Source organism: Oreochromis aureus, linkage group 3, assembly GCF_013358895.1.
Source record: "Oreochromis aureus strain Israel breed Guangdong linkage group 3, ZZ_aureus, whole genome shotgun sequence".
NCBI classification, from domain to species: Eukaryota; Metazoa; Chordata; class Actinopteri; order Cichliformes; family Cichlidae; genus Oreochromis; species Oreochromis aureus.
Window position 1 is genome coordinate 35,268,741 of NC_052944.1, and position 24,192 is coordinate 35,292,932.

Consider the following 24,192-nt stretch of genomic DNA (forward strand, 5'->3'; position numbering starts at 1 on the left):
TATACCATACATTATTCATTATACACATAATTTTACATCAAGAATCAAAAAATTTGAAGAGCTGCTTGGGAGCCAATAGAGCTCTTTTTCATGAGTCAAGCCATAAGAAGTGACTTTCTTAAAGAGCCTGAATTCCCATCAGGCTAGTTAAGCTCCTGGACTCTCCTGTTATGAAGCCATGCTATTCAGATGCAGTATGTGATTTAGTGTCAACATCAATCAATATCAATATCAATATCAATATCGTCTGGATGGGCACATGTGTTGCCTTTTGGAACCTTTTGGCACTCATAAATTCCAAATTCCAAAAGTGACAGCTGCCAGTTTCACACATCCTAACCTGTGGCGTGTCCAGCGGGGTGGCCTGGGGGGGGCACAGGCCACCCCCCCAACCAGACTGGCCACCCCAGGTGCCACCCCGAAGCTAAAACAATAAAATTCAATGAAATATCAAATGCACGATTATGTTTTCACAGTGAAGCTCAGATATCCGAGTGTAAGTGAATGCAGCATCGGCGTCTGCGCTATGAGCATCATGTTAGCAAAGGTAGGAGAGCCAAGCACGAAAGACAGCACCACAGAAAACAGTTTTTCGGCGAAAGATTAACAGTTTAACATAGCTGGACTGGCCATCGAGCGTGGCGGAGCTTCCACGGCGGCTAGCAGGTGCAGTGTTGCCAACTTAGCGACTTTGTCGCTATATTCAGCGAGTTTTCAGACCTCCTAGCGACTTTTTTTCTATAAAAAGTCGCTAAAAAAAGACGTGAAAGCGCGTATCGCTTTTACTCTCAACAAGCAGCGGGTGCTGTAACGCAGTCAGTTCTTCTTTTAATCTTTTACTCTTATGCTGTTTTGTGGATCACAAGGTTTAAAACTACTTATAAACACACACAAACACAAAGTAACTCCACCAGAGTGCCTATTTCGGGTCACTTTTGCCGGTCCAAGCCCGGGTAAAGGAGCAGGGTTGGAATTGTGACATTAAAAAAACAATAATTGCTAAAAGAAATTTAATTTGTAGTTCTAAATAAACTCTAAATGCATTTAGGACGTTTTTTACTCACTTTATGTCTCTTCCACGATGTTATTTCTCTCTCCAACAACATAGGTTACAATTATATTAGCGTGACCAATTATGCAAATTAGGTGATGACGTCATTTAGCGACTTCTAGCGACTTTTAGGACAGCCAATAGCGATTTTCCTTACTGAGGAGTTGGCAACACTGAGCAGGTGGATGAGGGAAGGGGAGGCAGGAGGAGGAGAGACCCGAGGCAGCCGCCAGTCCGAGTGTCAGGTGAACTGAACTTCAGGTAAGAAGTTATGACCTGCAGTCTATCTGGGTCAGATATAAACCAAGTTTAGGTGGAGTTTATTTTCGTTGTGCTGACTTTTTACAGTCAGTTACAATAACTCTTACTGCGTACTAGCTAGCATGACGGAGTTTATGTACAGCTGGGTGGGTGCTGTGATGTTACTGATGGTGAACTTTATTTTATTCATAAGGTTAGTTAGTAGAGTTGCCAACGGCTCCTTAAAAATGGAATGGTCCCTCATTCAGAGAAAATATTACAAGCTGGATGTGTCTTTGCTGCACAGCTGCCTCTTCTTCTCTCATTCTCTCTCCCTCCCTCTCCTGTTCCTACTTTAATCATGAAACTGATCAATGATCAGCTGATCAGCTTTTCTTTTTTGTTTGTTTATCGCCCACTTTGCGCCAGAAAGAGGAAACCAGCGGATGTCGCGTTAAACAACAGCAGCACCTTTAAGCTTGATCAGCTGTTGTTAGAATTTATTTAATATGAAGTATCAGCTGATGTTTGCTGGAGCCACAGCTGTAAAGCTGCTGCTCATGATGTCGGTTCGGATATGTGGTGAGAGGGAAACATGAAGATGAAACCAGGAGATGTCCTTACTGAATCATCAGAGCTGAACAGGTGATGGAGAAACAGGTTTACCTTTTAGGTGACATGAATGAGTTGAAGGGAAGTTATGAACTGTTTCTGAGAGACAAATAACACCAGGATCCTTTTCTATGTAGCTGACTGCTGGTAACTGTGCAGGGGCGGGTCTAGCAAAGTTATGCCAGGGGGCCAGGTAGGGCATTAACAGGGAAAGGGGGGCACAAAGAAATACTTTTCTTACTTATTCTCATTTAAAATATCTAGCTTTTATTAAACAATTATCTGAATCTTGCGAACAAAGTTTTTATCTGACGTAAAATGTATAGAAATCATACATAAACCAACAAGACCGTGTACATCACTGTCACAACAGCGTCTGTTTTCATTCAAAGGCTTTATGGCTTTAATACCTGGTGGGCCGGTCTGTAGTCAAAATGCCCAATTTTTTGTCCCAGTCCAGCCCTGCGGGTTAATACTGGCAGTGTCACCATGCCAGCTGACTGTATTTCATCATCAGCCAGTGTTGTTCTTTATACATCAGTATTACCAAAGTTTACCATAAGGCAGCATAGAAAGTATTTACTTGCTTTCAGGTTTTATTCAGATGTTAGTCTTTTCATTTGTTTCCCCACTTTTTTCCCTGTTTCAAAATCAAACACCAGTTTGTAAGAAGATTATCTTCTTTTTTTAATAGGCAGATAAAGTTTTGCATTGACTAATTTGGCAATTGTATGTTAAAAATGTTCGTATTTTAATATTCAAAAATGTTTTTGCCCAAAACATATGTGCACTATATGTCAGTAAAAATACTATGCAAATATTGCTGTCCTTGAATGCTGACTAAACACTGACAAAGCACTGATTGTATCTCTTGTACTTCATCAACGCAGTATCTAAAAACTTTGCACCGTAGTGGTTAAAACCTCATTCTAATAAGAGTCAAAAGCAAATTCAGTTATTAGGTTTACAGGGTTATTGAATGATGGTTAACGGTTGGTAGAATTTTTTTTTAACATTATCTGCCAATTACATCTGCCACCCTTCTCCAAATCTGTGCCCCTACCTGGCCCCCCCAACAAAAATTTTCTAGACACGCCACTGATCCTAACACTTAGGATTAGTTAGACAGAAGCTCTCTTAGTTAGAGAGCTGATCCAGGTTTGCTGGTCCCATAGATCCATATTGCTGCGCTGAAAATTGTTTTTTATCTTACTCTGGAAATTCTGGTCAACATGACTGAGACTTTGCCTCAGGTTCGATAAGTAAAGGGTAGTGATGTGCGGATCGATCCTGAAATATTGATTCCTCCGATACCAATCATTTATGTTCTAGAATCGATTCTCACATTAAAATATCGATATTTCAGTAATTTAGGGTAAATTTGTAGTTTATCATTAACAGGAACACAGTGGAAAGAAACTATAATATTCGGATTGTCTACATTCAAAGGAACTACTTCCTCTTCCGCCTTTCATAGTCATGTGCGAAATACAGTTGTATAAATGTCTCGCAGCCCCTTGGCGTGCGCACTCACAACAATGGCTGAGCATAATTGTGCGGACGTATTTTACCTCCACAAACAGCTGAGATGTGGTTTGCGATACATGTGGCAAAAAAGTGAGGTGTTGTGGCCACACTTGCCAACCTTGAGACCTCAGAATTAGGGATACATTTAAAAGGGCTGTTGGGGGGTGGGGTGGGGTGGGTGATAAATACATTTTACAGTGTTTATTTATCGGATAAAATACGTTAAATGTCACCGTTATTATTGGCCGGCCCAGAAACAGCGGGGGTGTCCAAATTCAGAGGATGTTTTCACCTGAGGACCCGGCCTTCACGGTCTACAGAAAGCCAGGTAGTACATCAACTCTGCCGTCTGCTCCTTGCTATCTAAAATATAACCGGGCGCTGGCGTAAAATCTCGACCGTCTCACACTTTGTTTAATTAGTTTTCTGTTTGACGTTTATTCAGCTGTGTGAAAACCCCGGAGGAGCCCTCCCGAGGGATTAATAAAGTTAAATTTAATTTAATCTAATCTAATAACTTTAATCTCAGCCAAACCGATTTACTCACGAACAAATAAAACACTGAAAAAGCCAAACAATAACATTTTTAAGTTATCAAAGTGACTTATATATCATGTTTAACCCGAGTAGTGAAAGACCTTTGAAAACGATGTGTCGATTGGCTCAGATATTTGAAGTTTACACAGCTACATTCTCACCTGAAAATATGTTAAAAGTTTTTTTGCGACCCAGAAAGAGAAATAAGAGTAATATTAAAACTAAGTCGCTGCCGCCATTGTTAGAATCTGGAATTGGCTGGGCCGCGCTATGAATTCGGCGATATGGTTTTTAAATTTTGTTGTCCGGGTGGAAAATCGGGAGAAATTCGGGAGAATTGTGGCTCCGGGAGATTTTCGGGAGGGGCACTGAAATTCGGGATTCTCCCGGAAAAATCGGGAGGGTTGGCATGTATGGTTGTGGCAACATCACTAACTTTGTCAAACACCTCAGAGTAAATCATATCACAGAATATGAAGAGATTATGTTGAGGCGAACTGAAGAGGAGGACAGGGACAGGTGCTGCTAGGGCGAGACAGACGTCTCTCACTGAGTCCTTTAGTGCTGCAGGCAGGCAAGGTGTTCAAATAGCGCACAACTTCAGTTTTTTTATTTCTATATGATGAACTCTGCATTATTAAGTGATAAGAACAAGTAATCTGATGCCCTGTAATCATTATGACGCTATAATTTGAGATACAATAAATAAAATAAGTTTTTGTACAAAGTATCGGTATCGGATCAGTATCGTCGATACCACCCTGAATATTACTTGGTATCGGATCGGAAAGGAAATCAGTGGTATCGCACATCACTAGTAAAGGGTCCATCCTAACACCAGCATATTATGTCTTGGTTCATGGTCAATCATCCAGGTAAGGAAATCCCAAAAAGTTCATTCTTTTCAAGTGAAAGAAGCATTTTCAGCATAGGAGGCAGTGTAGGGCAAGAAACCTGTTCACCCTAACAGAGACTTAATTGAAATTATGTTTATAAAAACAGACCATCAACATTAAGTGTGATTTTTTTCATTGCTAACTCAAAATTTTAATGTGAGTAGGAAGTCATTGCTTGGATGCTAAATGTGTTGCTAATTTAAATACTGATCTCAGACTGTGGCACCACTGGCACACCAGTGATTTGAGTTATAGGCTAAATCTTCAAATCCTCTTCATAGCTCCAAAACGCATGCATGAATTGTAAATGGCGCAAGTTAAAGGATGTCCAATTTCATGCAAATTATTTTTAATGTGAACATATCTGTAGCAAAATTAAAGACAATCTACTCAGTGAAACACATTTACTCAAAATCACAAATGCCAACTTTATTTTAAAAAATAAAATAAAATACAAAGTTATTGGACCTTCACAGACTTTTGGAATATTTGTCAAGAGACGGTCAAAGGGTCAATACAATCTTTGATGAGCTATTGAGCTTATTTATAATAATACTTGGAAATGAATAAAACCTCAAGAACTGTGGATATGTTTACACGAAAACTAATACAATTTTTGAAAATCAATTGCACTGATGCAAAAATCAGCTTTGTGTTACTGGTACATTTTAATGTGTGTGATCACGACTTCTGTGCTCAGTCATAACATTTATTTGTTTTGAAGAACTCCTTGTTTCTTCACATTTTTCCTACAAGGAGACAACCTTTTTTTGCAATTCCTTAAGTTTTACTTTCGACATTGGCTGCTTTGTTCACTTATTTTCAATGGCCTGACCATTTTCAAAAGACATTCTTTTAAAGCCCTTTAACACTTTTGTGAGCCATTTAAGAACAACAAAGCCACTTCATTCATGGCATGAACTAGTGTTATATCCCTAACAACTTCACAAATGACTCATCTGAATCTAGAAAAATACTCAAAATATTAAATAAATACTCCAAAATACTATGAAGAATTCCAAAGATAACAGTGTGACTGGCATATACCAACATGGTGATTATCAAGGATCTATTAGCTGAAAACTTGGCAGATCTCATCAGTGTGCAGTATTTGATAAAATGAGGAAACTGAACAAGTCAAGACCAAAAGGAGGAAAAAGAAAAAGTGGCATGGCTAATAATAGAATCCAGCAATAAGGGCCAGATAGATCCTGCATCAGGAAAGATTCACCTGGCCCTTCAAACATCTGTCCATTAACTGCAGCTTCAGCTTCAGTGTTTAGAAATCATCTCAGTGGACGGGTCACTGTCAAAAAGACATGAAAGAAGAGCTTTGAATGTAATTAAAGAAGTTTGGAGAACTATTCCTGAAAACTACTTAAAGTAATAAGAATAAAGCTGCCTAAGAGAATTTAGACAGATATGTGGCAGGTAACACCGGACCCAATGACAGCACCAAATGGGCAGCTTTATTGTTGTACTTGGAAAGTCCTTAGAAAACAAAAACAAAACCTTATGTAAGAAACAAAACTAGAAGCAAAGCAATTTGCTCACATGGAAACTAGGAAACTAGAGGAAAAACACAAAAATCCAGAACACCAAGGAACACAAAGCATGAGCGATCAACGCAACAATGAGCAGAGGGAGACTTAGGACATAAATACACATACACGATAATGAGACGATGGGTGGAAACAAACACAGAGACAGAACAGGCCGGGGAGACCGAAGAACAGAACAGAACAGAAGTCTGAAGCTTAAACACAAATGGTAAATGGCGTGTATTTGTATAGCGGTCCCCAAGTACCCCAAAGCGCTTTACACTACATTCAGTCATTCACACACACATTCACGCACCAGCGATGCCAAGCTACGTTGTAGCCACAGCTGCCCTGGGGCGCACTGACAGAGACGTGGCTGCCACCGGGCCCTCTGACCACCACCCGTAGGCAACGGGTGAAGTGTCTTGCCCAAGGACACAACGACCGAGACTGTCGGAGCCGGGGCTTGAACCGGCAACCTTCCGATTACAAACGAACTGCCAACTCTTGAGCCACGATCGCCCCTAGCCTGACAACAGTCAGGAAAACATGAGTAGCCCACCCAGGTACCAGGACATGATCATGTCAAATATGGAATTTCAAGCTTGTTAGAATTGTACAAACTCTGTTTTTACCAGATATACTGTAATTCTATGCATGCTTGCATTGTGTTCCAATAAATGGCAGCATCTATTTCCTAGATAAAGACATGTGGATTGGCTCAAGACTTTTGCACAGCATTGCATTTATTTATGAATTTAGCACCTTAATGTGTCTAAGAGCAAAATATCCTAAATTTTTATCCTAAAATTTTTCAAGGTGAATTCAAGAACTTGAATGTTTTGTGATTAAAGGTTTTTGAATCAAAACTATTCACAGCTTGAACTTGTAGACTAGATTTTTTTCGTACCTCATAAGCACTTTGACAGGTTAAACCAGTTTGTCAACTAATTTTTTCAGAGTATCAGTGTCCAGACGGCAGTTTTTACACAAGCTTCTTTAGAAAATGAGTTGAGGTATTATAACTCTGAAAACACAACACTGCCTTTATTCAGAGAAACTTGATACCTGATGATACACCTGGGTAACCAAGTCTAAATTCAGAAAAAACTGAGGTTATTGTACTCACTGTGTCTAACTAGATGCTTTCTCTTGGTGTTATCTTGGCCTCCAGTAACACTGCGAGGAATTTTGGGGTTGTTTGAACCAGGATGTAGGACTGCTTTCGTTCATTTGTGCAACATCTCTAAAATTTGAAACATCATGTCTCAATGTGACACTGCAAAACTATGCATTTATTGCTTCTAGGCTGGACTACTGTAATTCATTATTAACAGGATGTACTAAAAACTCCATGAAGGCCTTTATTAAACCTATTTATTTTATTCTTCTACTGGACAGGCTGTGGTTACCTTTTAAGTCTCTTGTTCTATTATTGCACCACTACTGAGCCAATTTAACAGTGAAGATCTTTAACTCAGCGAACAGATAATTTAGAATTCATCCAATATGCACACTTTGATTTAACAGGTGGTGCTTACCTTTAAGGACCGGTCCTCTGTTCGCCTCATTTCACGATCCCACCTTGGGCCAAATTTGTCCTCTCTGATGTAAAGGAAACTGGGCAGAAACACCAAATATTAAACCCAATTCTTTTATTCTTCTACTGGACAGAGAGAACACAGACTCAAAGTGGTCAAAGGTTTATAATTATTTTATTCAATCATTACTTTCCGGAAAGGAATGTGCATGAGGCTAAACCCTCTGCAGATCTAAAACATTACAAGCATATCACCTATGTTATAATCCGCTCGCTCCTCCCCTACTAAACCGTCTCTTAATCTATTTCAATACTACATGTCTGCCCTTACTTTATGTGTGTGTGTGTGTGCGTTGCTTAGTTCCGCTTTTCTGTCTGCATCTGTGTCCTGTTCTTAATATACTGCCTCTGCATCTCTACAAAAGACTTCATGTTCTGCACAGTATTTCAGTCTTGCTCACCACTTTGTAACCTTTAACACACTTTATGACTGAAAAGTGGCCTTTTTAATATACTGGCCTGCATAAGACAAAAATAATCAGAAAATAAGCACTAAAATATATATATATATATATATTCCTTAACACCTTCAGTTAATCCAAAATGCTGCAGCAAGAGTACTGACAGGGACTAGAAAGAAAGAGCATATTTCTCCTGTATTGGCTTCCCTTCATTGGCTATAAAGGGGACCAGTTTCCAGTTTGGATTCAGGAAGAATTCTATGGAAGCTGGTTCCACAGAAGAGGGGCCTGAAAACTGAAGGCTCTCCCTCCCATTCTACTTTTAAATACTCTAGGAACAACAAGTAGGCCTGCAGTGCGAGAGTGAAGTGCTCTAATAGGGTGATATGGCACTACAAGGTCATTAAGATAAGATGGGGCCTGATTATTTAAGACCTTGTATGTGAGGAGCAGGATTTTGAATTCAATTCTGGATTTAACAGGGAGCCAATGAAGGGAAGCCAAAACAGGAGAAATATGCTCTCTCTTTCTAGTCCCTGTCAGGACTCTTGCTGCAGCATTTTGGATCAGCTGAAGGCTTTTCAAGGAGTTTTTAGGACTTCCTGATAATAAAGAATTACAGTCGTCCAGCCTGGAAGTAATAAATGCATGAACTAGTTTTTCAGCGTCACTCTGAGACAGGATATTTCTAATTTTAGAGATGTTGCACAAATGGAAGAAAGCAGTCTTACATATTTGTTTAATATGTGTGTTGAAGGACATGTCCTGGTCAAAAATGACTCCAAGGTTCCTCACAGCATTACTGGAGGCCAAGGTAATGCCATCCAGAGTAAGAATCTGCTTAGATACCATATTTATACAATACAATAACCTCAGTTTTATCTGAATTTAGAAGCAGGAAATTAGAGATCATCCAGAAAGTCAGGTGTTTTCAACTTTTAAGAGGTCAGGTTAAAGATGGGAGACAGTATATAACTGAAGTCTATATATCACCAACAACAGCTCATCACTGCCTTCCCAGCCGAATACCAATGAAGATTTTTGGATGTGATCTAATAACTGATTACATTCTGTTCAGGGCCAGCTGTGGACGAATGAAGCCTCAATACATCTACTCTTTGAATGGGTGTTACATTTCAAACATACATCATATTATTTCTTTTTCCTTTTGCACAATGGCAATGCATTTGAGATTATTTTTTTCAGATATTCTATTCATGACATCACACAGAAATAGACAAATTAATTTGCATCAAAGTGGTTATATAATGTAACATCAAATATTTAGACTTAATCCAAGCCAATTCTTAAGTCCTGAACAAACACTTCATAACAACAGCTGCATGTTACAGTAAGTCCTTCCTTTTGACAGATGTCAGGAATAGAAATATTGTCCTGCTATTAGTTGCTGCTATTTTTATAATCATCATTAACATTTCAGTATTAATAGTGAGGTTGCATTTAGATGCATTCAGATGTTCAAATATATGGTTATAGCCTTTATTACAGGTCCAAAGAAGAACCATTTTAAATGGTTCTGTTGAATCTATAATTTAAATGTTATTAATGCTTTTATGATCTCTGTGTAGAGGGCAGAGACAGGAAAATACTCTCTGTGCTAAAATGAGACAGGAAACGAAACGCGTCTGCAGAGCATGTTTTGCAGAAGCGAAACCGAAAGCAGAAAGAGCCAAAGAGTTAGTATGCATTTATCTTTGATTTAAGCTTTTAGTAGAGGCTTTTGATCAAAACATTAATTCAGTAGAGTACACATATATAGTCTTGGTTCGGACATACACGTAACCACACGCACACTTAGTTAGAGGAATCACTGATAGGGGAAAGTTCAGTTTAAGGTCAACTAAGGTTCAGAAAAGCAGATGCAAACTCTGCACGTACAGACAGACAAATAGTGAGAGGTCATGACACGTACGCAGTACATAGCATGCACGCGCGCCGCACGTGGACGCACAGACACACACACACACACACTGTTAGGGTGTAGGTGAAAGTTGACTGATGAAGCAGTAGATGCACGATGCGAGAGCTGAGCTGGCTTACGGAAACCACCGGGAGAAGATGGAAGCCAGTGTACTTTTAATTGTGCCTTAAGTTGTCAAATAGAACATTTGTGGTTTTGAAGCTGATGTATGTGATGACGCAATGAGGGGGCGTCACTAAATATACTCTGATGCATATAAAACTGTATTTTGATGTTAGGAGGATGAGATTGTGGGGCTGTCTGCTTACGGAGTCCGCTCATTCTCCCACGCTGCGTGTCATTTCATTAAAATCATCGTCTTTACCCTTTGGACCAGTGTGGTTACTTGCATTCCTCCTGTGTTTCCTTCCCTATATTTTTGAACCTTAACATTTGGGGGCTTCGTCCGAGGGGGAAGTGAGACAGGATGGAGAAAGGTCCGGCGTCAGGCGCTCAGGCATTGGTCAGTGGTCTAAGTGAGTGACAAGCCGGCATATAACAAAAGGTAGGCACCACCTGTTGATCTTATGAACCAAAGTGTGTCAAATTGGGCTGTGTAAATTGAAAGTCTACTCACTGAAACTACTGGTAGATGTCTGCTTTGATTTTGGTGAAAAGTTGAAGGTTGAAGTAATGATAATGAAATGGAAGTTTATAAGTGACATTACTGAGTAATGAGAATAAAGGAATGAAAAGAGAATTAAAGCAGTTGGACTGCTAAGTGAACTTTTAGAATGATAGGGAATTTGGTCATTTTGTGGGTTAAAGTCCCGTTGGTCATTTGGTCTACGTGTGATGGTCATTTTTGTGGGTTAGAGTCCCCTATGTCCACAACGGGAGATCTGCCTCAATCTTAATCCTGATCCGGGTGTAGATTGTTGTTTCAAATTATTATAAATTTTTCTAGGACGACAGCGGCGTCTGTTAAGAAGCGCATTTTCTCGGAGGTAACGCTCCCTCCTGGATAAAGACGTTTATCCTTGACCTACCCTGAAGAGTAGGGTTAGTACGGCACGACGAGCCGGGAAGGACTGGGGAATCTTCAAAATTGCTAGGAGTTAGAGTCTCCTATTTTTGCGCTTATTGGGTATGCTGGCAAATTAAGTTAGGTTTAGAGATCTGGACAGGACAGTCTGGGACCGCCCTGGTGAATTGAGCACAAAAAGTCTGGGACTGATCGGTTGGAGCCGTTATGTTCTATTATCGAAATTACATAGGAGTTGAAAAGGCCTAAAAAAATCTGTGCAGTTGTAATTAATAAGACGTCTGTAATGTAAAATATGAGATCTATGAGTAAGATCAGTCTCTGTGTCAGTAATGCACAGCCGGATGTGCACGGATGGTGTGTGTAAATGCAAATGAGCAGCAGTGACGCGCAGAGAGGGTGGTTTCAATTTCGAGAGGACTGAGAGCGCTTTGCTAAATGCCTGTATATAAGAGGTTGGTTTTGCTTATTATGAGAGTGTAAATACAGTTTGAATATATTAGTGTGGATGTATAGTAAATGACTGAATTTTGATAGATGTATATTTCGTGAGCCATAAATGTTGGTGTGTTTTATTTTTCAATTATGTGTGTGTGTGGAGAAGCGGGGTGTGAGACGATGAGAGGTTTCAGTTTTCTTTTTCTTTTTCTTTTGACTTGCTCTTTCTGATCATGGAAGGCATGTCCAAAATACTCGTATGAAAGCGTATTTTGTGTGATTCTAACCGTGTGAATGCTGTCAGTATTTGATTTGAGTGACTCTGCATGATTTGTCTGAGTGAGTGGAAAATGGAAGTTTGAGAGAGAGAAGGCAGTGTGTGTGAGACGAGTCATGGCGTCTGAAAGAGGTTAGAATATTTAAAAGTGTGTGTGAGAGGAAGGTGTGTGTGACTGATGATGTCAGGGGAGCACCCAGAGAAATAGACAGAGTTAAATTCTAAGAAGATGAAGCGGATGCATGTTTTAAGAAAAAGTAATAAAGTAATAAAATTATATTAATTACAGGTTTTAGAAAAGAGACAGACTGAGAGAAATAAATACAGGAACTAACAATTACATTAATGAATTGAAAATTCACGTACACAAACTGTTACATGTGAAATTATTGTTGGAAAGTTTAATAAAGAAAGCAGTTTACACTCCTTTAATTTCCAGAACCAGTGTGTCCCTAGATCTGATAACACCCTTGCCCAGTTGGCCCCTGTAGTAGGCGGGCATGGAAGGCTGGACAGCCCATGACGGGTAAGATCCCACCTCGAAACCCTGGGACAACCTAAGGCAAGGCGCAGTCACGATTGCTCGAACCTAAGTCCCGGAGTGACCTTGGAGTCACTGGAGGAGACGGATTTAACAGGTAAGGCCACTGGGCACAGACAGAAGGGAAATGTCATTAACAAGGACCAGTGATGAACCAGAGAGAGAAAATACACCCTGTCAAAGGAGTTTGAAACACTGCAAAAGAAACATTTACAAGATCACAAAGATCATAAAGAAACATTTATAGAAATCACACATACAAACGGAAAATGCACTAACCATACAGAGATAAGCTCATGAAGAGTAATGCATAGATAGTGATTAAAACTTGGCTAAGAACACAAACATATGTAATTAAATCAGCCTGGTAATTTCATGAGGGTTAAAATGGTGTGAATGTTGAAGAAAATACACTTAAAACACACTTGGATAAAATAGAGTTGTTGTGGAATAACTCAAACGAAGCTGTATGACGAGGGAGTGAGTTATGGAAAAAACAAAACAAAAGAGAAGTGATTACTTAGGAGTGCTCTTGCACTGATTGATCAAAGTAAGTGATTAGTATAGAAAGAAAATGAAAATAATTCAATAATGTGATAAGGTTTAAACATGTATTCCTCTTGTTAAGTTGGCTGTTGAGCTGTGGGTTTATGCAAATTAGCTGGAGTGAGTGAGTGACAAAGACACTTCCTGTGTGCGTGTGTGTCGGAGGCTTTCAGTTCAAGAGAGATCGGGGCTGATGAAGAGTATTTGGCGAAATATATAATGGTAAAGTATCAGGATAGTTGATTACGGTGGTCAGGTCTGTTCAGAGGGGCAGATTTGGACAGGAAATTTATAATTTAAGGATGATATGTGGTTGAAATTGGTTTTTATCTTGTGCTGAATGAACACATGGTAAAGTGAGGAAGGGTGACGTTGTGCAAACGGTCTTTGATCTTTGACGAGGTTTTCGTGTGTTGAACGGGTGAAATTTAAGATTGTTTCAGATTTTTGAGGCTGTTGTTTTATTCCCAGAGAGGGTGTTTAATTAAGACATGGATATGTCTGAGAGGGGCCCCAAAAATTTTTTGTAGTAGTGCACTCAGGAAAAAACCTGTCAGGTGATTTTGTTTTGTACTTTGATGAGCTAATAATCAGCTCTCTTTTTCATTTTTGTTCTAAGCAGGCCTGGAAGAGAGTGAACGGACGGCGCTGACAAAATTACCAAGTACGAAAATCAGGTGGGCTTTACAGAATTATAATTGATTACAATCAGAGACTGATTGGCGGCAAGTCTCTGTCTAAAAATGGATTGTATCGATTCAATCCAGTCAAAAGTATAGAGAACTATTTTCCTAAAAAGGAAAAACGAAATAAAACAAATGATTGAGCTCATTTTGCTGATGTGGAGCATCTGATGACGTGCGCAGAAGGCTGCAGATCAGCAAAAACATATCATGTGTGAATGCATGGGAGTGAATGCGAGTGGTTGGACCAAGGGGGGAAATAAATAAAAGGTTGACAAACAGGACAAGTGGGAGACTTAAATCTGGGGATGCTGATTTTGGGATATTGATGTTTGTTTTGAGAAAATTATTTACTGGGGTTGGATTATGTTATTACACTATAGAATGCTAAATGCTAAAAGGGGAAACATTGTTTGATGAGATTCAAGTTACCATTAACTGAGGTAACTCAGGATTAATAACTGTTCTGTTTAAGGTTATTTTTGTCATGACACAGACTAGATCATAAAGGGAGAGTTGAGTATGAAATGTAAGGCACAGGTTTTGTTTTCAGGAAATTCCAAGGATCCAGACTTTGCATGGAGCAACGATTTTGAGGAGATTTGACATGATGATTAAATTGATTTTGTTCCTTAAACACAGGTTTTCAGGGCTGAAGCAAAACACCGGAGAGGAGAATTGCTGAGCTGTTCTGAGAAATGAAATGACTAACCTTTTTTCCTTTTGATTTGTTAAGCTTGGGTGAAGCATGTTGAGTTTTTTGCCACATGAGATGTGTCAAAAAAAAAAGAGAGGGATTTAAGATTTAATTTGTTTAATTTGAAAGGGGTTTTACTAGGATTTTATAATGATTGGGGTTGTTTGATAATCTAGATATAGTAAAACTGAGGACTTGTTAAAAGAAAGGATTAAAATGAACTGAATTAGGTTTAGAAGATGAATTGCTGATAGTAAATAGATTTATTTTTAGGGTAGAGGAGAGCTTTTTATGAGGATGTTAAGAGTGGTATGGACTCGAATGAATAATATTGGAGATTATATATGTAGAAATGATTTTTCATACACATTGCATTTTTGTGCCTTTGACGGAGTTGTGGCTCAGAGAGTCGTCTCTTGAGGGTCATAAACTTTTGGTTAACGTTATGATTAGCCAATCTACTGTGAGAATGACCTGAGTTATTGAAGGATTGCACACGCTTACAGACATATAGAGTTCATTAAGACCTGACAGTATTGATTCCAGGCAAAGGCCTGAAACCCATTTAGCATTTAACTGAATAGGAGTTTCGTTTGTAACTAAATTGGGTGACATGTAAAATATGGAGATAACACATGCAGTTCTAAATTAGTCCTCTTATATAAAATGCAGTTACAGAATAACAAATACTTGTTGAAGGGATCAAGTTTTTGCTTTAAACCAGGTCCAAGGGGGGAAAAGCTTATGTATTTTGGTTAAAACTGATAAAATATAATGACTGATAAAATATAATTAGAATGTACCATTACATTAAAAGCAGCAAAATGAAATAAAATGATATATTCAAACAGGTTATCACCCAGGAAATGGGAGTTCAAAATACAGTTAGAGTTCAGCTTTTAGCTATGATGAAGTTTATCTAGGAGCAATTAACTATGTGCTTACACTGAGTGATTAAAGTGATTGTTTTTCTTTGATCCTTTTAGTAGAATAAGCCCTTATAATGATTTTATGATGATTTTGCTTGTGATAGGTGACTTTAGATGAGAGGCACTTGCAGCAGCAGGGACAGTTTTGTGCACAGGATGTTGATGATCAGATAAGGAAAAACAGGAAACGTATGTCAGCAGTGCTGTAAGACTGTTAGAAAGCTGTAGATTGAGATGAGTGATGTTTAAGATTATATAGGAATAAAAGTCAAAACCAAATACGAAATTAGGTTCATGTTTTGAGAACAATCGAGGAACAGAGTAACTTAGAGCATAGTAGGGAGAAAGTGTTTTCTATCCTTTACAGGAGAAGATTTCCACGAGAGAGGGACCAAGGACGAACCTGACTTTACCCATGGAGTGTTCTTAGGGGGAGCTGGCATTTCTAGAGAGGGTCAGAGTAATGTTATAAGTGTATGGTGACCCTTTTTAAGGGTCACCAAGAGAGGGAGTGTCAGGAATAGAAATATTGTCCTGCTATTAGTTGCTGCTATTTTTATAATCATCATTAACATTTCAGTATTAATAGTGAGGTTGCATTTAGATGCATTCAGATGTTCAAATATATGGTTATAGCCTTTATTACAGGTCCAAAGAAGAACCATTTTAAATGGTTCTGTTGAATCTATAATTTAAATGTTATTAATGCTTTTATGATCTCTGTGTAGAGGGCAGAGACAGGAAAATACTCTCTGTGCTAAAATGAGACAGGAAACGAAAACGCGTCTGCAGAGCATGTTTTGCAGAAGCGAAACCGAAAAGCAGAAAGAGCCAAAGAGTTAGTATGCATTTATCTTTGATTTAAGCTTTTAGTAGAGGCTTTTGATCAAAACATTAATTCAGTAGAGTACACATATATAGTCTTGGTTCGGACATACACGTAACCACACGCACACTTAGTTAGAGGAATCACTGATAGGGGAAAGTTCAGTTTAAGGTCAACTAAGGTTCAGAAAAGCAGATGCAAACTCTGCACGTACAGACAGACAAATAGTGAGAGGTCATGACACGCACGCAGTACATAGCATGCACGCCCTCGCGCGTGGACGCACAGACACACATACACACACACTGTTGGGGTGTAGGTGAAAGTTGACTGATGAAGCAGTAGATGCACGATGCGAGAGCTGAGCTGGCTTACGGAAACCACCGGGAGAAGATGGAAGCCAGTGTACTTTTAATTGTGCCTTAAGTTGTCAAATAGAACATTTGTGGTTTTGAAGCTGATGTATGTGATGACGCAATGAGGGGGCGTCACTAAATATACTCTGATGCATATAAAACTGTATTTTGATGTTAGGAGGATGAGATTGTGGGGCTGTCTGCTTACGGAGTCCGCTCATTCTCCCACGCGTGTCATTTCATTAAAATCATCGTCTTTACCCTTTGGACCAGTGTGGTTACTTGCATTCCTCCTGTGTTTCCTTCCCTATATTTTTGAACCTTAACACAGAAGAAATAGTTTATTGAGCATGTATCTACAATATGCAGTTTTTCAAATGAGAAAATGAAAATGAAATAATCTTACCTAAAAATAATCAAAGTATTGAATGATAATGTAAAAATTAAAACATTACCTTGGTTTGATAGTTTAGTTAATGTTTTATCTCCTTAGATTTTCCATGTCATGACATAGATACGGTCTTATATTCATACCTGTTGGTTGAAGGAAGTGTTTCTCAGGAAAATAATCTTGGTAAATTGTTCATTCATGTTCACTTATCCATTCATCTTTTGAATATTAACTTTGTCCTCATGTAAAAGCATTGTATTAGAATTTCTTTCATTTATGTAATATTCACATTATTTATTGTATAATGCTTTGGTGCCACTGGGTTTTAGCATGTCTCAATGTCTCACACCTTATTCATGCCATTGAACAGCCGGGTGATTTTATCTCAAGTTGGAGGGAAGCAGACAATTCCACAGGAAGAGTCTTTTGTCTCTTCAACGCTGTGAGAGGTAACAAGAGAGTGTGAACTTTTCTTTGGGGGAAGACCAAAGGTGTGAAAACAGCAGTGTACTGCCTTTTGTTTCTGTGGAAAGTATTTAAACCCAGGGCTTTTCTGGGTTCAGGAGAGACTCTGCCAGTCATTCTTCCCGCAATGGCTCCTCTCACCAAGCTTAGATTTTTGTTCTTTTTTGATTAACAGAGGTTAGCTACCACTCACCGTTTGTCTGCAGGCTTTATTAAATGGAATCTTCCACAACAGCATCAAGCCCAACTTGTCTGACCTGGTTCCTTGTCTTTTGTTGCTTATGTAAGTTCAGTGGTCAGTGAGGGCAGGGACAAGTGTGGAGGCATGAGCTTGTGGGTGGAGCTCACCAGGATTTCCATATTTAATACCTGAAGTCAAATTAAAACTGGTGTACTTAACAATGTCTCTCCAACAGTTTGTCTGCTGTTTCTCTGTGATCGTTGTTCTCTTGTGCAAAGGTGAGAAATTTATTTTATTTGCAGTACTACACATTTTTCTTATTAGCTATAGCTTATACGAAGAGTTGACAGATTAATACAGAGATAGAAAACATTACACATTGGTCACATTTTTTTCTGCCTGGATACTGTTAAAGGGCTCACTTGGCATATTGCCTTTAAATTGCTGTAGGATGGGAAAGTCACATTGTGTTATTTTATAAAGATATTTCCAACTTATTCATCAATAAACTGGCAACTATGTGTTTAGCACGTGTTCAGCAGAGCTGAGTTCAGTAACCTAATAAAAACCAGTGTTTATAAGGGAAGAGACGATACTGGCACAGGTGCAAATGACAAAATCTTTGAATTGTTTGCTGTTGAATAAATAAATAAAATTGAACTGTATTATAATATCATATCGTATAATATCATAAGATGTAATGTAACATAATATAGTATAATATAATATATTAAATTTGATATTGGAAAAAATACTTTTAAATCTCCTGGTAGGACAGTTTTAGTTTAGTTATGTTTTAAATCACTCACTTTTCCTAAAATTCTGTGAGCAGGTCCAATTTCAGTTTTTACATATTTGTTTCTTCTCTCTCTGACCCGTGCTGACAAAAGCAAATCGTGATGTGCAACACACTGGTTTAACTAGTTATCACTGTTTCAATTTTCAGATGGTCATTCACAGCAGCCTGGTAAGCATCCAAGAACAATTTTACACATTCTGCAAGCTTCAGGTTTCACCTTGATTATTTCCTCCTCTCAGCTGTAGACAATAGACAATACTCCTCCCATTTGTTTCAGCAACAAAGGAGTGCTCTGAGTCTTTCTCATTTGATATTAATCCTACTGTCTACACCCTTTGGATGCACTTTTTGTTAAGGTAAATGTTAAATGCCAAAGTTATGAAACTATGAAAAATGACTAAACATATTGGTTTTACGGCAAGGACAGGATACGATGCCAACATATTTTAGGATTGAATGTCTTGTCATGTCTCCCTCCCCTCACCCTCACCCACTCGTGGCAAATGGCCATCCCTCCCTGAGCCTGGTTCTGTCGGAGGTTTCTTCCTGCTAAAAGGACGTTTTTCCTTCCCACTGCTTGCTCAAAGGGGGTCATCCTATTGTTGGGGTTTCCTCTGTATTACTGTAGGGTCTTTATCCCTACAATATAAAGCAACGAGAGGCAACTGTTGTTGAGATTTGACTTTGAAAATTTTAATTTGGAGAGGACCAAATATCCGTAATATACTGACCAAGTCACAGCTTTGATTGAAGTTACCAGAGCCAACCAGTTAACAGAGCCAATATATTTGTCTAACCCTACTACATGCATTAAGGCATGATCATTTTTACACCAGCAATAAAATGTTGCATATTGTATTGCATTTTATATTACAACTGGCTCTCTCTGAAAATCTGAAGAATACTGCAGGAAGTCTACCTAAAATATAGTATTATTAAGCCCTGTTTGCAAAAAAACAGGAATCTTCACAAATATCAGCACCAAACTGAATAAAAAGCCACAGTCTGGGGAGGTTTGAAAGTTGACTTACAGTCAGTGGAGTTTGTTGTATAATCAGCATGTTTTAAGAATCTTTGCATCTTTTTTAGTAAAGGCACTTGCAGGCAGACACAATCAAAAACAACATGGCAGATAAATTGCCAAACATTACACCTAAAACGATAAGGAATGCTCTTTGCTTTACCTGTAAGTGGTTTTTATTGTGGCTGATCAGCGTACTCACCATTTAACTTGTGTCCATTTTTATTTATCAGCATGTGGCAAGGCTGCAAAACATGGCAGAATTGTAGGAGGTCAAGATGCATCCCCAGGAAGTTGGCCCTGGCAGGCAGGTTTATCCATTTTTGGCAGTTTTTCCTGTGGAGGGTCCCTCATCACCGACCAGTGGGTGTTGACGGCCGCTCACTGCATTTCATTGTAAGTCACCATTCTATGTTTACATTTTTAGTGATAATAATGTTCCTGCATGGTGTTGCAGGAGTGAGCACTGTTTCCTGACTACAAAAAGCTCTGGGGGTTTTTTCAGACTGGTGATTTGTAAGAAAATGGATAATGTTGCACATGTCTGGTTATCATGTGGTCCCTTTTTTTTAAAGCTATTTTTTTGGTTCTAATCTGTTGCTGTGATTTGAAATATATATATTACTGCGTTTGTTACTAAAGTGACTGTTATAAAGGTCAACATAAGATCCTATGAAAATAACTATATATTTTTTTCTTTTTTGTCAAGTCTTGATCTCCCCTCCACAGAGGTCCATCTGGGTCGCCACAACCAGTCAGGTTTAAACCCAAGTGAGGTGACCCAGACACTTGAAAACGTTGTTTGCCATCCCGACTACAACCCTTTAACACTTGAGAACGACATATGCCTCCTGAAGCTGTCAGCTCCGGTGAATTTCACAGACTACGTTCAACCCATCTGTTTAGCCTCAGAAAAAAGCACTTTCCACAATGGGACCAGCAGCTGGGTCACTGGTTTTGGTAGTACAGCAAGTAAGTTACAAAACATTTAGTTTATTTTACAGTATTCTTTTACAGCTGGCTTTATCAAGTATCAAAAAGGATAGCGACGCTTGGTATGATGTATGGTTTGGAGATGGTGGCTCTAACAAAAAGACATGAAGCTGAGCAAAAGATGTCTAAGGAGTTTGGAAAGAAAAGCGTCTGGACTTCTTTAAGTGGCTTGAAGACGTTTCACCTCTCATCCGGAAGCTTCTTCAGTTCTAGGGTCAAATGGGGGAGAGTCCCAGATTTAAGCCCTGTGGCAGTGTCCCCCCAAGAGGGACAATGGACCCCCTAATGATCTTCTACCTAATCACACAGGCCAAGGGGGGACACTCTTGGGGGACACTCCCACAGAGCTTATGAAGAAACATGTTGGACAAAAGATATTGAACATGGAGCTGCCACGGAGGAGAGAAAAGAGGAGGACCACAAAAGAGCTTCATGGGTGTAGAGGAGGACATAGCAGGAAAGAATGCTGGGAATAGCATGAGATTGAGGCAGATGATCCACAGTGGAGGGAGAAGAAGAAGATGGTGCTGGCTTCTGTAATAAAAGCTCTTGCATTTGAAATTTCTCCAATTAGGTGGTTCACTTTCCAACATCCTGCAGGAGGTGGATGTACCAATAGTGGGAAGCAACGAGTGCAAATGCTACTATCAAGACTTCAGTGAGATCACAGAGAACATGATCTGTGCTGGGTTAAAAGCTGGAGGGAAGGATTCATGTCAGGTAACGCCCACTTTTTGTTTACAAGACAGAGTGGGATGTTAACACAACAAACGTTGCCACTTACTTTTTAAGGAAGTAATGCATTAGGTTACTTTATTATTTCATGTAGAAATCATTTGTTAACTACTTGTTACATTACTGCATCATAGCCTCTTACTTAGACATGCAAATAATCTGTTTCATGTTGAATCAATCCATGCTTCAACAGGATTGATCTTACCGAGACAAGTCAGGACCTCTAAAAGACGCCAATCTGTCTGAACGTTTATCAATTTCTTTTTACAGGGAGACTCCGGGGGACCACTTATGACAAAGAAAGAATCAGTCTGGGTCCAGAGTGGAGTTGTGAGCTTTGGTGATGGCTGTGCTGAGCCTATGAGACCTGGAATCTACACTCGTGTGTCCCAGTACCAGAAATGGATCAGTAACACCGTCACCGGCAAATCACCAGGCTTTGTTACCTTCACCTCGCCGGGCACTGACAGTGATTTAGACTTCACTTGTCCGATAGATGACAGTGTGTTTGGCAGTGGTGAAAACCTGATCCACTCCACTCGCTTCACCTCTCTCTGTGTTCTTGTTGTGTTGCTCCAAGCGTTTGTTGGAAGTGATGGAATTTAACTCATCACATTTACTCAAGTCCTGCACTGAAGCTTGAAATAATTTGTCTTTATGAAACTTTATAACCTAGAGGTGAAGGCTACACTTTTTCTTCCAATAGATTTATGGGGCAGCTTAAGTTTCAACCTACTAGGATTTGTGTATTTGAGAATACACAATTTAAAATCTTTATAAATGAAACACTAGATATGAAAGTAATGGTAAATACTAAAAATAGCTGAATCAGTGAGCATATTAGACATTATAACACAGAATAATTTTTATCTGAAAATGTAACGTTTACTTATCTCTACTGACTAAAATATGGTGAATTGCTTTACTTTGTCTTACTTCATTTTAATCATTTAAGACATTTTAGTGATTAAAGCATGTATAATTGAATGTATTACTGATTTTTCTGTATTTCTCTTTCTGACTTGCCACCTGCTGCTCCCAAAAGCATGAAACAGCATACACAAAATTTGATGGGTTCCATATATGTGTGTTAGAAACAAATTGCCCTTTATACATAGGGTGCAACCAATTTGGCCACCTATGCGACTTAATTTCTTAATAGTGCGACTAAAAAAAATATCCTAGGTTGCACCACTGGTGCGACCAGCCGTTCACTACAAAAAAAAAAGTTTCCGCAACTCTGAAAGTCTCTGAGTGGTCAACAACATACTCACATTATGCCTATATCGTGGTCTAAACCAATCAGAGATAGTCAGGGGCAGGACCTCTCTGATTGGCCGTGGTCCAGATATTCCTGTAGTCCTTCGCGTGTGCATGTTTGAAAGTGCAGGTGGATAGAAAGAGGTGAGTAGCTTGAATAAAGCGATATCGATTCATTAAATCCTGAATCAATTTTTAAATATAAATGTATTTTGCCAGAAATGCCAGAATCCCAGGTTAAAACTCACAAAACTATTTCAACAACCACCAAACAGCTAAAACAGCAAATGAGAGCAGGTAAACGGATTCTGCACAAAGACGTAAACACAAAGCGCGGACCCGAAGCATCAGCTTTCTCACCCGACGCCACGTACACAGACACACTGTCGGGACTGAAAGCTGACAGCTCACAGATCGGGGATCGGGTGTGCGCTCTATGTTTACATCTTTTCTTTGTGCTACATTCTGATGCTGCAGGTTTTGTCTCTCTCCAATCAAAATTGACTGATCCAGCGGCAAAAGAAGATCAAAAGTACGCTTCACATTTGATAAACATCATGAATTCCCTCTTGCTTTTGCTGTTTCGCTTCCACCACGATAAAAATCACATACACTTCCTGTGTACTTCAAGAACATTTTCTTGTCTCAAATCTCTGTTTTTTAGGGGTTTTTTTTGCCTGTACCACTGGGTTCTTAAGCCATTAGAATTATTGTCTGAAGGCCAAGAAAAATGCCCAATGGATTTACTTTACCAAGTGGATCATCGCAGCCTTGCCATATTGGTCCATTTGATTGACCTTTGTTATTATTATTTATTTATTTATTTATTTTATTTTAAGTTATAACAGACGGGACAGACATGACTGGAGGATAGGAAGGGGAACACCAAGGCCCTTTACCAGGGCCTTGGTGTTACATAGGGGCCACAACTGAAACAGGAATGCTGCCCAGAGGGTAACTAGAAAAATCCAAAAAATCATTGGCAGCCCTCTGACACCTCTGGAGGCCATCGCCAGATCCTCGTGTCTCAGAAAAAACAGGGCTATCACAGGTAGCCCCTTGCACCCATCCCACCACCTGTTTGACCCTCTGCCCTCGAGTCAGCAGCTCAGGTCACCTCCAGATTCACTAACACTAACAGATTCGCCTGGGCCGTTCAGACTGTTAACAAACAACAATCTTTCTCCTTACATGCAAGATCTTGAATAATCAGGCTCCATCTTATCTCAAAGACCTCATACTACCGTATCACCTCGTTTGAGCACTTCACCCCGAGAGTGCAGGGTTAGGATATTTAAAAGTAGAATGGGAGGCAGAGCTTGTGAAAGCAGCCCCACATTATTAGCTTTTGTATTCATTTCTCTGCCTATCACATTTTAAATTTAATTAAAAATGTATGGACTATATTTCATGAGACAAATTTATTAGTAGTAGTTTTAGTAGTAGCAGATTTGGCATATTTAGCATGAAAACGTTGATTGATTGACAAAACAAAACACAAAATGTGCTCTGAATTGTGATCCAATGCAGATATGCCTTAAATCTAATAAAAGTATATCCAAAACCGAGATTCTGTGTCTCACTAAATTTAGTTCCTCTTTTTATTTCTTTTTAAGTTGGAAGTGTTCAAGGACACTTTTGAAATCCCAGGTTTTATTAACCTGGGTACTTTGCATACATGCT

The 24,192-nt window shown here is 39.1% G+C and overlaps 1 protein-coding gene across 1 annotated transcript; it reads left to right on the top strand.

The window, feature by feature from the left end:
• Nucleotides 1-17,921: 17,921 nt before the first annotated feature.
• LOC116310194 (serine protease 27-like) lies at nt 17,922-22,230 on the top strand. Its single transcript, XM_039600335.1, has 6 exons — nt 17,922-17,979; nt 18,648-18,668; nt 19,755-19,917; nt 20,231-20,493; nt 21,089-21,234; nt 21,520-22,230. The coding sequence occupies exons 1-6, from the start codon at nt 17,922-17,924 to the stop codon at nt 21,853-21,855; spliced, it is 987 nt and encodes a 328-aa protein (XP_039456269.1). The 3' UTR covers nt 21,856-22,230.
• The last annotated feature ends 1,962 nt before the right edge of the window (nt 22,231-24,192 follow it).